The 18095-nt window shown below is 42.0% G+C and overlaps 1 protein-coding gene across 1 annotated transcript; it reads right to left on the bottom strand.

Annotated features, from left to right (window-relative positions):
• Positions 1-11017: 11017 nt before the first annotated feature.
• LOC118327448 (protein phosphatase 1 regulatory subunit 29-like) lies at positions 11018-15888 on the bottom strand. Its single transcript, XM_035660813.1, has 4 exons — positions 15685-15888; positions 14414-14563; positions 12996-13990; positions 11018-12605 (listed from the first exon to the last, which is right to left on the bottom strand). The coding sequence occupies exons 1-4, from the start codon at positions 15886-15888 to the stop codon at positions 11018-11020; spliced, it is 2937 nt and encodes a 978-aa protein (XP_035516706.1).
• Positions 15889-18095: the final 2207 nt, after the last annotated feature.

Here is an 18095-nt window from a genome sequence, read left to right as displayed (position 1 = left end):
ATCAGGGATTTGGATGGGAATTGTTACCTTTTCCTGTTGCAATTATTTTTCCTGAACAATATAACAAACAACGTATTGTTATTCAAAGAAAAAACAAAAAGAGGCTACATAATGGCATTCCACATGTTGAGATTTACTGACTCAAGTAAGTGCTGATCTCAGTTTTTTTAATCTGAATACACTCTTTGTGCCTTTTGTGAAACACCATTTACAGCTAATCAGAGTTGACAGTGTCCCTCAAAGCAAGCCATCTGCCAAAAGTGATTTGTGTGTAGTGGTGGACACGGCCTTTTAGATGCTGCACTAAAAGACATTTACGTCTAATGTCACTGTACTGTAAGTGGACACAAATCAAAAATGTCGGAGCTCATATGAGTAGCACATACAGTACATCTGAATAACCTTTCTCATTGTGCTAAATTAACTCAACAGCAAAGGGTAAATGACACTAATGAATATCTGGTACATTAAAGTCAAGGTTTTCTATCCAATTTTCCATTTTTATGTATGTTTGATCACCTTTTAGAAGGTATATGTCTTCATTAATGCATTTGTTCACCATGTTGAACTTAGTACTACTGATACTGTTAATGCTCTCTTTTACTGATGGAATTAATACTGCAAAAATGTACATTGCACTGAATTGGTTATGAGCTGTAATTAATTGTATTTTTAATCTCAATTTTCCTACTATTTAGGAAAGCCCCTTATTTGTTCAAACTGAGTCCGTCATTATTTTAAAAATAAGTCTGCTGATGCTTTGTTCAGTTTGTTTAGCCAAATGATGGCTGTATTTTTTAGAAGCACAGATTCTACTGAATGATCATAGAAATATCACAGGAATACAACAGGCAGCAGTATTTCTAAGCTTCTCAATCTTTACTATACATTGCTACTTTTCACTTTGATCATGAAGATGATTCTACATCCACGATGAAACTGACAGAACGGTGGGACTGAGAGAGAAGTGCAATTACAAATCTCTCTACTACTTCAGCACCACGTACAGTGTCATGGATTCATCAATACACAGCACAGTTAGCTACTATTTTTTTAAAGCCGTTGTCGGGGCCATAGATTTGAATTTGCACAAACCATAGTCAGATAAAGGATAAATGAGTCAGGTAGATTAGACTAATCATAGTCTATTCACATACAAATAAACAACCCCATCTGCCCCTGCAGTCTCTCTGCTCCTTTAATCTGCCATCCTCCCTCTATTCTATAGTAGCAAAGTGTAAGATATGGCCTGAATTCATAGTTCATGAATGTTAAAAATGTTCAAAAAAGGAACTAACATCATCAACAGAATGTGAAGAGGTTACAGCTATGTAATTAATTCAAAGATGTATGCATTGTGTTGCAGAGAAATCAACTGAAATTAGCACAGTAATATGTCTAGCTGCGGCCCGTACAGTCTTGTTATACCACTTGTGCCTCGATAGGCGATAGTGAGTCACTGTAGCATCCAGTCTGCCCTGAGGCCAACATGAGAGGATGAAGAAGTGGAGCGGTGGGAGAAGTGGAACTGCTAGCTGACAGACAGCTGCTGCGGCCCGGGGAAGCTCTGGGGAGGGAAGCGGGGGCATAATGGGAGGAATAGGCGTACAAATGGAGGAATAAATCGCCGTAGTCACGCCGGATTCTGCTCTGATCCAGAACCATTTATGGATCGGGAAAGAGCTTAGAGTTTTTATTTTTTCAACTTTTGGAATTAAAAAGTGGATTTCTCTTTACCTTGCTTCTCAACCTGTAACCTGTATTGTGGATTCAGCACAAATGATCCTGCAGTCATATTGTAACCACTTGGCAACTCATACGAGATGAGGCAAGATTGGAAGTTTGGAAAGTTCTCTACATTTTGCGGACATTGCAATTACGTGTCTAAATAATTATAAACATTGTCATCGCATTAAAAGTGGGAGGAGGTGAAATGCTGTCCCCTTTTTTGGAGTGCCCAAAAATTACACATTACACCTCTAACAAGGGGAATGCATTTTGGTCATTTGGCTAGCACCTCCCCATTAAATCTCCTACTGCGCCTGATATTCTACATTTTCTTATTAACAAATTAAATGAAGAGACTAAAACTAATTCCTCTGTACCAGACTCTGGTTCAAAGATTTAATAGTTTCTGGACAAAAATGGAACACACTATTACACTGCGTAACATATTTCTTCAATATGATAAACATGGGCACTGTAGTTCATTTCCTTTTAAACCCATATACAGTGCCCTGCTGCCTGGATTTCTCACTTGCACCAATCTGTCACTAAAAATACACTTCTCAATCCTGTTTGATAAAAACTACTTTATCCAGCTGTTTTATGGGATAACTGAGCCTTTTCTAAACTGTTTTAGAAGTTTTAAAATAAATATTACTGCATTAATGTCTTTGATCAATGGACTTGCATTTGACATGATTGGTCAATATGTATTGAGAGACTAACACATTCTTAGAGTTGGTCTCCTCATTTGAATTGCTGACAACAAAAATTACAGTATAAGAATCCATATCTGGGAGCTGCGGAGAACAGCCACAGTCTGACCAATGTGCAGGTGCATCAGAGATGTTTTAAGCTTCAGTGCCATGCTTAAGGATATTTTGGGCAGTCAGCTCCCAGCCAGCCAGTCAAACTGCAGACTCTCTATGTACAATCATGTCTCTCTTGAGGGGCTGTGTGTCAAGATCATTCACACAGGGATTTAACAGTGGGAGATTAAGATGACCTATGGAGCATCCTGTAGCACAGACACTACTTTGTGGACTTGGTGGACCAGAGCCTTGTGGTACTAGATAAGCTTCTCTAAACCTTAATTTGTCTCGCCATACTTTCTAGTACTTTCTACTCTCTTTTCTTTCTTCTACTGTCTTTCTTCCTCTCAACTCACTGAACCCACAATCAGTAAACAGCTGTGATGTAGTCACTGTAACACTAGGGTTTAAAAGCCAAGATTCAAAGCATCCCCTTTACTTAACCAAGGTCTGTGTAGGGTCAGACAACTCCTGCCCCCTGCTGTAGGGCAGGAGTTGGGGTAACTAGCACACCATGCTAGTTGTCAGAGTGCAAGCTAACCTGCTGCGCTAATGCTAATCAGGCAATGAAAGCACTACAGAAAGGGATGAAAGGGAATTCATTCAACCAGGAGAATGAACAGATGACAGTGATGTGTAGGGAAGGAGTGTAACTATGTGTGGTGCATGCATGAATAAGTATGGAATTATAGGAGTATAAGACACAATATTCCTGTGTTGGTGAAAAGAGTACGTGCATGCGTGGCAGTGTATAATTATAATCAGTGCTTTGTGTGAGACATGAAATCCATGTGTTTGGCTGATTGTTTGCATTCTGAGTGTCTACGTGCACTTGAAAAGTGTGTATGAAATGGGCACCATGCAATTATAATTTATGCTTGTGCAACAGAGTGAGAGAGTGTGTGTGCACTTGTGTGTGTGTGTGTGTGTGTGTGTGTGAGAAAGTGACAGCGCGCAAGTGAATGAGCACAGCCTTATTAAAGTGCCCTGCAGACTGAGAGGCAGATTAATTGAAAATGCCTCAGATTCCCAGTCTCAGCCGTCACTCCCTCGAGAAAATGGACCTTCATAACAAAATCCCTCAAACACACACACATACTCATACCATTATGAATGCTACCCAGGCTCATGTTAGGGACGCACTCATGCAGAGCTGCACTGTCAGACATGACAGGTAATGTGAAAGCAGATAAAATGCACTCACACGCACACATACTGAAAAGTAGACGGGCACTGAGAAACAAACACACACATACATACATATGCACAGGATAATACCAATGCCAGTTCAATCTTCCAAAAGGACACACTCCTGCATTTTTTTTTCTGTCTCCCCTTTAGAGGGACTGAAAAACAAGGGCCTTGAAAGGGCCAGCGGTGACAGCATATTATCAGCTCTTAAACACAGCTCTCAGGGTGTTTGTTGATTAATGTACCTGTATCTGTAAGTTAAAGATTTAAAATCTACCATCTACACAAACTTAAAAAGCATTAGCTGACCATAAACTGGATCTAATCCTAAATATTCACATATAAGTATACATTAGTTGATTCAAAATTGTGCTCTGGGTTAAGCTTTGCTTTGCAGACACCTCACTACAAATACAAAAGGGCTTCTTCAGTGGGGAAGTTGTAATATTAAATGGTGAAAATGTGACCTCTCCAAGTTATAATTTTAAAAAAGTCAGACAGACCAGAAGGACCCATGAGAACTCCAAATATGACATTCACAATAAGCAATTTCATTCCAACATACACAAAGATAACAGATTAGAACAGATCATGAGAACTATATCACTAGAAATACAAACAGTTAAGAAAATAAATTCATGAATTATACAGAGAAGTAAATACATTACAAAAACAGAAAGAAGACATTTAGGCTGTTAAGCCTGTAAAGACACTAAGTAAATTTCTACAGATGTTTGGTTCCACTCCGCCTGCACACAAAAAAAACACGCCGTTTTGGCACTTAAGACCATTTGTGTCTGTAAACGTGGATAGAAATATTCAGTCCATATTTTGTGTGGGCAGGTGTGAATATGGTATGTTTTGTGTGTGTGGGAAGGTGGTTGTGTGTGTGTGTGTGTGTGTAGGTGTGTGTGTGTGTGTTGTATACTCAGTTATGTGTGGGAAGGTATATGTTGTGTGTGTTCTCACATTTCATGTCCATATAGTGTAACTCTAATCTATTCAAACACGTACAGTATATTCATTGATTCTCTACATAAGTGTCTGTGCGTGTGTGGTTGTGTGAGAGTGTGTGTTTGTCACAGTTGGCCACCGGTAGAAACTCCTCCACTTTGTTGTATGTTGGATTCAGTCTTTCTCATTGAAGAGTCAAATGATCAACAGATCAGGTCAACCCATATATGAATCAACAAATTAACGACTCAACCTCAACAGCAGACAGACAGCACTGTTTGTAGTTAAATCACAGTCCTGCTTTGTCTTTAGAGCCGGTGGAACTAGCCAGGGCGAAGGTCAACTTAGCTGGTCTCAAAGCATATGGGGGTGAATTCCCTGTGTAGCTTTAAGTTAGATACAAACATGTCTCTCAGGGGCAGTGTATCTCAGATGGTCATATAGTAGTCAAACACACACAAAATGTAACAAAAAATAAAATAAAAAAAGAACCTGAATATATATATACTCCTTGACAGAGGTAGGCAATGACTATTTATCAATTCACGACCACAACATTAATGCTAACAAAATTACAGGCCAGATTACTAGCCTTTATAGCTAGTTTGACTCTCAAACTAGCCAAAGTAATGGAACTGCAAAGATCAGTTTATCTGTTGATATTTTTCATCAGTTCTCAGCTGCATTGTATTTAACCACCTTCCCTGTAATTTCTTGCCTTCTTGCCTTGTTCATTGAGCTTTAGTTGAATGAAACTTGGCCAGACAAAATCTGTGCTTCTTGAAGGAGGGTTGTACTCTGAACTGAGCCTGTCAAGCAGCACTTTCTCCAAGTCTGCATATTTCCTCCAGCAACCTCTGTCAATCAAATGACAGCCTGTCCAAGAAGGCATCATTTCTATACAGCCTGAGATGAAGGCCTGCCTTCGAGACAATGCAAAGAAGTCTCCTGGACTTTTCGCTCTGCCTGTCAAGATTCAATGCCGCTCAAGTTAAGTCTCCAGTACTGGTTTGTTTGACTCAAACCTAACACTCAGTAAAATAGACATGGCACTGCCATGCCAGTAAAATCTGCAGATACTGTTTTATCACTCCTGTACCATATTTGGGTTGACATTTTCAACAATTGCCTTATTAATGTGTTTTTAAGGCATATGATAAACAAACTATATGAATTAAATTAATTGCTGATAACGTTTCTCAAAAAGATGTTTGGAAGGAAATAAGGAATAAAGCCCTGGCTAGCCCTGGCCAGCCCTATAGTGGAAAGCAGGACTGTCCCACCCTGTCACACTACAGCACAAAAATACTTCTCTTCAAATTGCACCAAACTGCAGCTTCTGAAATGTATCTGATGTAAAAAGGTATTATATTTTACATGTTTACAACATAAATATATTATTCTCTTCAGCAGAATGCACAATTTTGTAAGGGGTGATAAATGTACCAGGGCAAAAGTGGAGATTAAATTCTAAGGGCATTTTGTTGAATTCCCTTTTATCACATAACTATTGTCCCAAGACTCCCATTTTCCTAACTGATATTAAACTCTGAGAGAAGTGACAAGTTATATTCACAGCACTGGTTCTTGTGTTCCATTAACTTGTTAATGGTGAAGGGCAAAAGGGGATAGGAAGAGGAATGCTTCTGGGTTTACAAGTGCAGCCTCTATCTGTACAATGTTTTAATGTTTACAGCATTAAAACAAAGTCCATGTTTCCACTGCAGATCTTATTGTATGGATTCACAAGTTTAATTAAACAGGAGCAAGGAGACCTCTCTGGAAGAGAAATTGTAGATTTGCAATAGTTGCCTGGGAATGGCAGAGGTTCGCATTGAGAGCATCTACAACTCCAAAGGGAGGAAATCAAGGCAGTTGTTCCACGATTTTCCATAAATATTGATTTGTGTTTTACAATAAGCATGAACTTCAAAAACTTACAAAACTGAAATGAGAAACTAAACTTGTGTAGCTATGAGTCCCCAAGGCAGCCAGCAATATCGTTTAGAACTGTTTAAAACCTCCATTAATTAGTTTGAGGCGTATGAGAACTAAAAAGATAGAAGTTTCTAGTGTAATCAAAAGTGTGTTGCTTTTTCAACAGAGCTGTTGCCCAAAGTACCTGTTAACCTCCAAGACCATAGTCTTGATGTTAACTCAAATTTATTGGCCAAAATCTGATGTTGTTGCTCTTATTTGACTCACATGACAGTCACATTTTTTTCATGACAGTGTGAACAGCACAAATCACATGGAATCTGATCTTTTGTCCATGTCTGATTACCAATTCCAATCTCCTTCTGGGATTCACAGCTCTGGACAGAGAGGGTTTGACTCCTAAGAGACTGCCACATGTCACGCCATTTCAATTGTTCACTGTTATTTTTTCTTCTGGAAGCCTGCGACTGTCAGTGATTCCATCACATTGATTCATAATTTTTGTTAATTGGCCAGACTGGAGAGAAGACACACAAGCAATCTCTAAGGTACAGTATCTATACATCCATCAGTCTCAACTTTTGGATTCTGGCCCCTGAGGACTCGAGTCAGACACCCCTCATTGTGAGGGAGGGAGATCAAAAGCATTGCTGTCAAGTGAAAATAACTTCTAAAGATAAATACATACTTAAGGAAAGACAAGAAGAGGAGCAAGGCTCGGTCACTTTGGATGGAATGTATATTAAAACTGAAATGTATTGTAGCAGTAATATGTGCTTTGCAGGGCAAAGCAGAATAAACTCTGCCTGGAAAACAAGTGTTTGGATTTAAATAAAAGTGAGAGGGTTCAAACAAGAACACTAAACAGTAATGAGTAATGATCTTAACTGAAAATTATGACAATTGGACACACTGTGCTTATGAATAACTGAGCTAATGTTATTTCTGACATCTAGGGGAAGGCCTTGAGGGTATATGCAGGTAACCTCAACTCGATTACCCTCATTCTCCCAAATGAAGCCATTATTTTTTAAAAGCTTCCACCCCTGCATAGCCCGTGGTACTAATCTAAAACTAATTGATTGGTGATTCCTTGGACCTAACACATAGGGGAGCTGCCAGTAGAATTTGAGCAATAGGCCAAAAAAGAAAACAGGCCCCTTTATAAAAAATGGAAGCTATCCAAACTGAGAGCCCAAGGGAATTTTTTCTTCTGTTTTTTATTTGGTCCCACCTGCCCAAATTAAGTTCTATTGATCTGATAGCAGAGTAATGACGCACATTTGACATCCCATCGTGAACGCTAGTGGGTCTATTGGATTGGCTGCCACAGATGACATAGAGAGGTCAGAGGGAAAGTCTTTACTCAATATGAAACACAATGGAATATAAAACGCAAAAACAGTGGGCAGATCATTACAGCATAATTAAAATGGTTGGTTCACCCAAATAACAAAACATATTTTCTTGTATACCCCTTTAGGTATCTAGCTGTTCAGCTGTTTTTTGGGTGGGGGATATAGCTGTAGATTTATGTGACCAATACCAATACACATTTCTTCACCAGTACAGTGGAGGTAAAGTGAACCTTGCTAGTGCTGCTCACAGCACTGAAATATAACAGTCAAATATTTCTGTGACAGAAGTTGCTGTCAGTTTTTGCTGGAACTACTCAGAAATAGACTGGACTTACCCAATCATGCACATGAGCATAATATTCTTTTCTTACTTCACAAGCAATTTATCTCCTACCAGCTGACCTTTTGAATAGAGCCTATTTTGTAGACATAGATCGTTATAGGTCAAAGAGGGAATGCCACCCTCTACTCTCACTTTCCCCATCAAACTCACACCTCGAACAGTGGGTGAATTTGATCCCTGTCAAAACGATAATATCAGAGTTAACCCAGTGGAAAACCAAATAAGATTGCCAGAGCTGAGACTGGTCCTCTCTGACCGCTCAGAGTCAAAAGAAAGAATAACACCAAGGAGGTTAGATCCCAGACTAGCTCACCTTGGCCTGCTCATAACCTGCACAGTCATGATTAAGCATAAATCTGACCATATTTTTCTGACTGTTTGTTTGACTGTCTTTCTGCAAGAGCTAGGAGCAACAAAGAGAGGTGGAATATGGTTAAGCATCTGACGATAGAGGTGGAGACAGAAAGAAAGATAGGAAGACGACAGCAACCATCATTAATTTCAATCAGGCTCCCAGTCTGGCAGAGTTAATAATATCAGCACGGCTTCCTGACCTCAGATGATGGTACGACATCAACCTCCACAAATTACTCATTAATTTACCCCATTAAGTTGGACAGAGGTGGTGGGCAGGGAAAAAAAAACACTGATGGGAATGAATTAATTAGACATTTTAAAACAGAATTTATACTTTTTCAATTGAGATGTATCACAGCAGAGCGAGAGGTCAGGATGCTAGTGGTGAGGATAGGAAGAGTGGGAAGTAAAGGAAATAAAGACAGCATACTGAAATTAATATTTGACAGTGTCAATATTGATGCAGTGGGAGAGCATGGAGATCATTTATGGATGAGAAGTTGTTCTGAATATCTTAAGAATATAGATTTCTACATTTTTTCTCAGTTGTATTAATGCACAGAGCATTCTTACAAGAGGCAGAAACTCTGATTCTGTCTCATATCAAAGTTTCTTTTTTTGTTCTGTAATAATACCAAGCCTTGCTCCTATTTCAAATGGATTTTAACACCCAAATTCAACCTCAAATCCTTAATAATAATAAACAAAATTAAACCAGCAATTAAACCAGGGCAGTTACTTTTTTTCTCCTTTGTAATACATCATTTTATATAAGACGTATTAGAAATGAAAAGCAAAGATAATAAACAAATAAATGGAAACTTTTGATATCATACCTCCCAAAGGCACTTTGGTCCATAGCAAGCTCCCGCCCAGAGCAAAGCAGGGTCGTGGAAAATAATCCAGTCTGAGGATATAGGCTGAGAAAATATCCCTAGGGTCTTCACTCCGCTTACCATCCATTTTATCTCACTGTATAGTGCAGGGAGCATTTGACATATTTTCAGTTTCTTTGCAGACTTGCCTTGAGCTGATACATGAATCCTATATCGTCCCCTTAACACTGGCATGTTCGAAATGAGATGCAGGAAACCTCTCACCTACTCTCAATCTGCCTCTATTCCTAAATGTAATTATGGGGTTCTTTAATATAGGAGCCAACACCTGTCTTGCCAACCTGCATAACCCACCCTAAAGTAAATTCTGCACTATTGAAATGTAAATTTCCTACCTCATAGCTTTCCTTATCAAAAGAAATATGCTATACCTCTAAATAAGAAACAGAGTAGAAGACAAAAATGCCTGCAGGTCTTGAGAGGGTTTACTTTTACAAGCTATCTAGATAGACAGGCTGGGCCAAAGATGCACATTAATGTACGCACACACACACATACAAACGACTCTCCAACTGGGTTGTTATCAATATGCAAAGCATCTCCACTAAGCTATCCACTTTGCTGCCGTGGATGAGACTGAGAATAATAGGCTCAGCCCCAGCCCCAACCCCAACCCCAACCCTACTCCCCCACCCACACATAATCACTCACACCAGCATGCACAAACTGTATATACATGCCCACACACCATTGAACATATGTAGTTAGGTGTTTCAAATCGATAAGCATGCTCAACACACAGCTTCCCTGACCTATTCTTACACTGGCTAATTGCCAGAAAGAACAATTAGATAGATAAGTATCACTTAATGTCCTCCCCCAAAGAGGGAGATCCAGACTATTCTAAAACAAATGCACCTAATTCCTCATCCTGCTCCCTCATTATCTCTCTAAATGATGCTTCCATAGGAAACCAGGTGTTGGTGGTGCTGTGGAATGATTGTTTTGTGAATGGTGGTTTGATGGGATTAGAGAAAAGAGGGACTGGGCTTAAGTCATGAATGGGGCTGCTTCTGGTAAGATAGCTGAGCTACAGTGTGCCAGTAATGAGGTAGAAGACACTTGCTTGTGACCACCTTTGCTTTGCTCATTAGTGTGTATTCAGCGGATCTATGGAAGCCTGTGAGGACCAAAGTGCCCAGTATGAGGTAATCTGGTGAACAACTTGATTATTATTAATTATCATTTAGTACTGTGGTGAAAAACGTCAATCTCAGAAACGTCTGAAAATGTCAATGAACTGTCATAGAATCAATTGTAAAATAATCACATTTAGAGAATACTCCTTTAACTCTAGATCCAGCAATGGAATGACCCATGTCACTGGACAACTCAGAGGAAACATCATCTGTCTTGCTACATTAACATCTATCCCCTTTATTAGTCTGCTGTTGGCATCCAACCTTACAATCTTCCTTACAGAATTCGTCTTTGCTTCTTGGCTCACAGCTTCTGCTGAGCAGAAACACCCTTCCAGTAGTCCAAAATATCATGAAGGTCCTCGTCCTTGGCAAACTGCACCTTCTTACGCAGGGCATGACCTGCTGCTATATAAGAAGCTTCCTCTCTGGGGCTTTTCTTGTAAGGCCGGAATCGCTCCCAGATTCGCAGTGTGCTCTCAGACGAATACTCTGGACTGGAGGAGTAGCCAGAGTTGTAGTTGTGGTGACGAGAAGGTGAGAGCTGAGAATAAGTGGCTGTGGCATCCCTCTTGGTGCGGCCCAGTGGCTTGAGGAATGATGCCTTTTGGGCTGGTGAGGGTGAGTCGTTGACACCCTCATAGTAGAGTGCAGGAAAGGAGTGGCGGTGCTCGGAGCTGTGGTAGTCAGGCTGAACCTCCAAATGGTGCTGCTGCTGTCCAGGGCCAACCACCCCACCTCCACCTCCACCTCCGTTATTACACCCCATACCACCCCCATTCAAACTCACCCCACCACCATTTATGTTTCCCATCCCATTCCCATTGCAGCCCCCTACTCCGCCACCTCCTCCACTTCCACCCCCTCCACCACAACCAACAGGGCTGCCTTTTTCTGTTGGATACTTGGGAGGATCGCTGCGCTGCTCGGGGATATCCACACTAAAGACCCTGGTGCTCTTGACAGATCCCACACCAGGGGCACCACAACGGTTCTTCACCACAGCAGTGTCCGCGCTCAACTGCCTCTGAAGGGGGCGCACTGCATTGGCTGGGGGTGGGTCACGGTAAGGAGGTGAGAGGAACCCACCACCGCTGATGCCTGGTCGCTCAGACAGGGGCATGACTAGGGGCACGGGTGCCATTGAAGGTGGATGGGGCTGCTGATGTAGCTGAGGATGCGGCTGAGAATGCTGTTGAGGATGTGGCTGAGGATGAGGCTGAGGATGAAGTTGGGGGTGAGACTTTGGATGCACCTTTGGGGAGGAAGCCATGATTTGATCTCCAGGGTGGCCTGGAGAGAGGGGCAGAAGGTTTCGAGGGAGGGACGCGATGCAAGTTGGAGGCTGGGAGGAGGACACAGAGTTGCCATTGTCAACCGTGGTCACAACATTAGCAGAGGCATCCAGCTTCAGGGCATCAATGCAGTTGTTGATGATCTGGTTCACCTTGTCTACCTCCTTGGCAATGGTGGAGATCTCTGATGCTGATCCACGGCCGTCGTCATCCGAATCCTCCCCAGCCTCTGTCCCATTCTCAGCCCCACCTCGCATATCCAAAATTACTTCCCCTCCTACCCCTGCTCCTCCAGCTGCCACTCCTCCCTCTCTGCCTTCCACTGCCACTCCTGCCGTCCTCACATCCATGTAGTTGCCCTTGCCACCCATTGCCTCAGAGAAGGCAGAGGCCATTTTTTCCACTTGTGGCAAGGTGGAGAGGCGGGAAGAACTAGTGTTGGCTGAGCCATGGAGCATGCCTGTGCTAGAGGAGGCAGAAGGAGGAAGCTTGCCTCCTGCTCCTCCTGAATGGTGGTGTTGGTGGTGAGCCTGCTCCTGGAGGCGCTGCATGGCACCTTGGTCGTTGGCCACTGCTGCAGCTGCCTCTGGGCCATACCTGAAGAGTGACAGACAATACATCTAGTTTCTTTATCTTTTGTCATATTGTGTATATCGTTTTGCACATTATCCTAAACAACATAATTGCACAATTTAGTTACTTTTTTAAGTTAATTAGTTTTAATAGGTCATCTCTGTGATGTCATGGGATGACAAAGTCCTTGCTGTTCTAATTAACACTCAAAAAATCTATAATGTATGGTTGGGGGAAAAAAATTTTTTCTTGTTTGTAGTTTGATACAATTAAGTTGTTCAGGACATTTGGGTTGTGGCTAAAACATCCCATATGCAGTGTAGTAACTCTTTTAAACAATTCAATGCTGTGAACAACTGGTTGCAATGTGGCCCTTTATACTTTCATCAAGAAATATTAAAACTTATCTTGTACCTCATCTCCAAAATAGTTTTCTTCACACTTATAGCTTTCTGCTTCTCTTCCTGGATGCGTCGCCGTCTGAGACAGTAATAGACAAATCCAAGCACAATGACCATGCCAAACAGACATCCCAAAATGGTCATGATGTAGTGGGTTGTTGTGGATGCATTGGTTCGCGGGTCCTCTGGCCCCATTGCTCGTGTGGTAAAGGACACACAGGTGTGGTTGTAGCGCTGAGATTTGCTTGCAGAAGCCACACAAAAAGTGTAGTTTGTGTGTGGTTTCAGCTTGTCCAAGGTGATTATCTCCTTCTTGTTTTTAAGGGGCATGATGTCTGCAACAAAAGTCTGGTTGTACTGGGAGAGGATATACATCTTACTGTATGGTCGTGGGATCTGCACCATTAGAGAGGCAGTGTAGAAAGAGACAGTTTGAAGCCTCATAGAAATCTGATGGCTGTAGGTCGGTTCAGCAGTGGATGATATGGTTGGCTGGTGATACAGACGTTGGTCTGGGTTGTCCAAACCCATCCCTGAGCCATCTTGATCTGGTGTCTGGGAGGTCATCCCTGGAATTAACTCACCATTACGACACATGGATAAAAGAGTGTAACGGGCATTTTTTCCGTGTCCAGGCACTGGACTCAGAAGTGGATAACCAGTCATTTCAAGAGGGGTTTCACACTGGAGGCGGTCGTAGGTATGGGTGACATTGTTAAAAGCCTCCAGCCAGGTGAGAAAGTTGTAGAGATCACAGCCACAGTGGAATGGGTTTCCTGCTAGTTCACACACCATCAGCCTGTTGAGGATAGTGAAGGTAGATGGGTCAAGACGGGCCAACTTATTGGAAGATAAGTCCAGGCTGCTGAGGCTTGGGCACTCCCAGAAGGCATTGGTGGCAATGACCTCAATAAGGTTGTGTTGCAAGAAGAGGCACTGCATTCGACCCAGACCTCTCAACATGCCCTCAGTCAGGTTGGTCAACTTGTTGTAGCCAAGCTGGAGAACCTGTACCAGGAAGAGAGAGGTAGGTCATCAAAATGTTTGTTAATACATGACATAACAAAAGTAATTGTTAATCATTTGCTGGGTGTTTTTAGTTTTAAGATATAGTCTTACTGTACAACCTTCCATGGGATATGTTTTTTCGAGACTTGACAAATCATCTAGTCACATTTCTATAATTGTGCAAGTTGTGATTCAACAGCCATCTATGAACCAGTTATGAGAACTGGAATTTTTGGCTTGATGACTTCAGAACATATCCCAAGCTCAGCTTGTTTCAAAATATTTTACTGCATTGTATAACAAAAAGAAAATAGATTTTTTATTCGGTTCACTGAAGCATTAATTACCTTTTTCTTAAATTACAGAATACATTTAAATTAGTAATAAATACATAAAAACAGATTTGTGTTCTTGGCTGCAGACCTGTAGGTTGGCCTGTCCAGCAAAGGCCCCGTCCTCGATGTAACTGATCTCGTTCTTGGTAAGATTGAGGTCAGTAAGGTTTGTGAAGCGGAACATGGTGTTAAAGAGCACAGCTTTAAGTTTGTTCTCATTCAGCCTCAGGTCATGAACCTAGGGAGACAAGATTGCAGATGACTTTCAGGAGATGCACTGCATCCTCTGGCAGTCATAGAGAAGGACCTAAACTCTGCCAAAAATACCTACCAAGAGCATGTTGCACTTCCAAACATACAAGTTTGCTGCCTAATGAGTAATTTCCCCAATTATACATTTGATCAAAATGTGTATTTAGTTAATCACAGCCTGTTTGCAAGTAGCTGAGCATCCCTCCTGAGATATCTAACAGAGGTAAATGTTGATGCTAGGAGTGGAATGTAGTTGCATGTTAATATTACCACTGGGTGCTTTAATAATTATCTTGACGTTTTTCAGATTTATTCATTTACAAAACAAATTGCAGATAGTTACATTAATTAAAATACATGGCACTTTAAAATGTAGACAACAGCAAGCCACTACATACACAAATTACATTATATAATAAAACATTATGTAATTCAACTTGTCTGAGCATGTTGGAGATGAAGAGGTGGATATATAGCTTAGAACTCAAGAGCAAAAGGTTTAGTGATCTTAGACTGACTCATTTGGATGGTAAAGTGCAGCCCTGCGATAATTCTGTCTCCTACAGATGTTGCACAGCTTTTTACGTATATACAGTTGGCTGTGCCAGCCATTCGTAGTAAGGTGGCCAACAATTCCACAAAACAACTGTTTTTGCTGATGTATCTCTTCTATCTCACCAACTTAACCTATTTATCAATTATTTACTTTAATAATATAATTATAGCCACATTACAATTTAGCTATTACTGCTGGTATTGTCACCATGACTGGAGACACTAATATAACCTTGTAACTATATTTGATTAAAAATATGAGTTGTTAGTATTAAAAAATTTTCAATTACAATAAATGTAAATACATACTGTATTACCACCATTCCAATGTCAACATATGATCACAACCATCACAACAATAAATCACACAATAAACCATAAGCGAACAGAAGATTAGATTCACTTGCAGCTCTGTAAAAGTCACAGTCACGATTGATAGCATGTGCACTTTAGCTGACACCATCTTCTCTCAGAGTACATGAAGGCATACAGTTTAATAGAGGTGGCTGTGGTGGTATAAAAAGGCCTAGTAATAGATAAGTTTATACTGACCGTGCTGTTGATGTGCTGGGGGATGGTCTCATATGGAGGCTGGTTCTGACTGCAGATAGCCAGCCAAACGTATCCTTTATCCCCCTCTATCAGCCAGCAGTCCCCTTTCACCATGCCAGGCAGGTGGAGGAGCAACAGTGCAGGGAGCAGGAGGGAAAGAAACAGGGAGGAAGACAGGGAGGACAAATGGAGTGTGCTGGCCATGGTTTGGATTAGGGGTGTTTGAGGTTGCCTCAGTAGAAAGGAGGAAAAGAAAGGAGTTGAAGGGAAGGAGGCAGTGAGCAGCGGTTTTCAAATCAGGATGCAGGTCAGGGGCAAGCAGGCCAAATCTAAGTAGAGAGAAAGGTGAACGGTGGGGCGTCTTCAAGGTGATTAGAGCTGAGCTTGCAGCATGGCAGCAAGTCCTGTCCCCATTTTAGGTGTTCCACGTCAAAGGGTTTTGGAGACTGTCACCCCAGCAGCTACTCATGGCCCCTGACAACCGTATGTCTTCACAACACAGATGAGGAAATACTCCCTCTCAGAGAAAGGCAAAAGGCCTATATAAGATAGAGATAGAGAGAGAGAGAAAGAAAGAAAGAGTGAAACTGAGAATTAACTTTCAGCTAGGAGAAAGGCCAAAAATGGCAGAAGAATGAATGGGGAAACATAACGAGGAAGTGAGGGGGCATAAAAAGAAGGTGTGAACAGTGAAACGGTGTCACACGTGTGTTGGTTACTCACTCTGAGCCCGCAGCCATGTCCAGGTATGAGGTGTCTGCTGTGTCCACCCCTACTGGGATGACTATGCTCATGACGTTCTCTGCTGATCAGTTCTTGTCCTACTGAGTCCAGAGAATGGGAGTCCAAAACACTGAGGCATGCCAGCCACAGCAGTCATTGCAGACATCTAAGTGCATCCACAAGGCCTGAACATACAGGAGAAAGACAAGAAAAGGAGAGGGGACAAAGAAAATCTGTTAGTTTACAATCAGTGTGAGGGTAATGTGCATTTTCTTTCAAACCAGGAACAAAGCACTTGCACAGCTGCAGGATCTAGCAAACCCAAAATTACAAATCATAGTGAAAACGGGGTATTTCCAGACACGTTATGCATGATTCATACTTTCAGGCCAAGAGCAGTGTTCAGAAAATTCCCCCTCTGACAAAACTGAGGTATAGACTGATGAAAAGCGAGAGGATACTATATTGAAAAGGGGGGGGAGCATGAGCTGCTGCTGTGAACTGCGCTAAAGCGACCTCTACACACTGTCGGCCAGGAACGCAGAAGGCTGCACTGTAAGAAAGCTCCCACAAAGGGGAGCAAGAGAACACAGCAGCCCGCCGCCATGAAAGGAGGAAAACGCAACAACACAGAGGCCATTTTTCCCCCCGTCGACTGAAGAGGGCTGCTCACACACTCATCCCAATAAAAAGACACACAAAACGTTCACATATTTTATTAAAAGGATGGGTTTTTTTGTGTGTGCTCCAAGCTGGAAAAAGCTCCTGCGAGATAAAGTCGACTACATTAGGTGTCAGGCAGCGAATGTAGTGTTTGGTCTTGAAGTAGGAGGTTGGTTGGAGTAATAAATTAAACACAGGCTGATGTGAATCCAGACGGGAGCATATGTGTCAGTGTGGCTGTCCCCGATACAGAGAGCTCTGTTGATAAGCGGGATTAGTGGGAGGGACAGATGCCGAGACAAAATAGGCTGGAGGTCACACCTCCGCCTGCTCACGCACACGGGGGCCAAACAAAGGCTCAGATCCCGGCCCGGCGTGTGGATGGGAGAGGGGTTACAAAGCAGGAATATGTCATGTATGGAGTTGTATACTTAACAAGCAATAACGCACCAAAACCTGTCTCTGCACGCCTGCGAGGAGGACGGCCCGTTGTGGGTTAAGCGAGTCCCACAAACGCTCTACACACACACACACACACACACACACACACGTACTGTCTCTCTCTCTCTCCAGGAAAAGCTGTATTTCATTACCAACTTAGCTGTCAAACCTGAAACTCAGCAAGCAACAGAAGTTTTTTTTTTTTTTTTTTTTAAATGGGCAAAACAACTGTAGGAGTAATTTTAGGTGCTAATTTGGGCAAAACGCACTATTTAATCCAGCAGGAATGCAGAGAGGCTCGCAGACGTGACAGCTGTCAGCCCCGGGCCTAATTAATAGTGGGAAGAAGACCCCTGTGTGTCTGTGTGTCAGCCAAGGCTACTGACGGGATCACCTTCCAGATTCTCCTTCGATTCTGTGCGAAGAAGCCCGTTTGTCCACTAGGTTTGTCTCCTCTTCGTCCAGGGAATCCTGCCGTCACTACTAAGGAATGCACACACACACACACACTCAAGCTCACGTTCATACATACACCCCCAGCCCCCCCCTCCACACACATAAACACAGAGATAACCCTTTGCCCC

The sequence above is a fragment of the Morone saxatilis genome, unplaced genomic scaffold (assembly GCF_004916995.1).
Source record: "Morone saxatilis isolate NCDOM2014 unplaced genomic scaffold, NCSU_SB_2.0 Contig17, whole genome shotgun sequence".
In the NCBI taxonomy this organism is placed as follows: domain Eukaryota; kingdom Metazoa; phylum Chordata; class Actinopteri; family Moronidae; genus Morone; species Morone saxatilis.
Note: the sequence above shows the minus strand (reverse complement) of the source record. Positions and strands in the feature narration are given on the sequence as shown.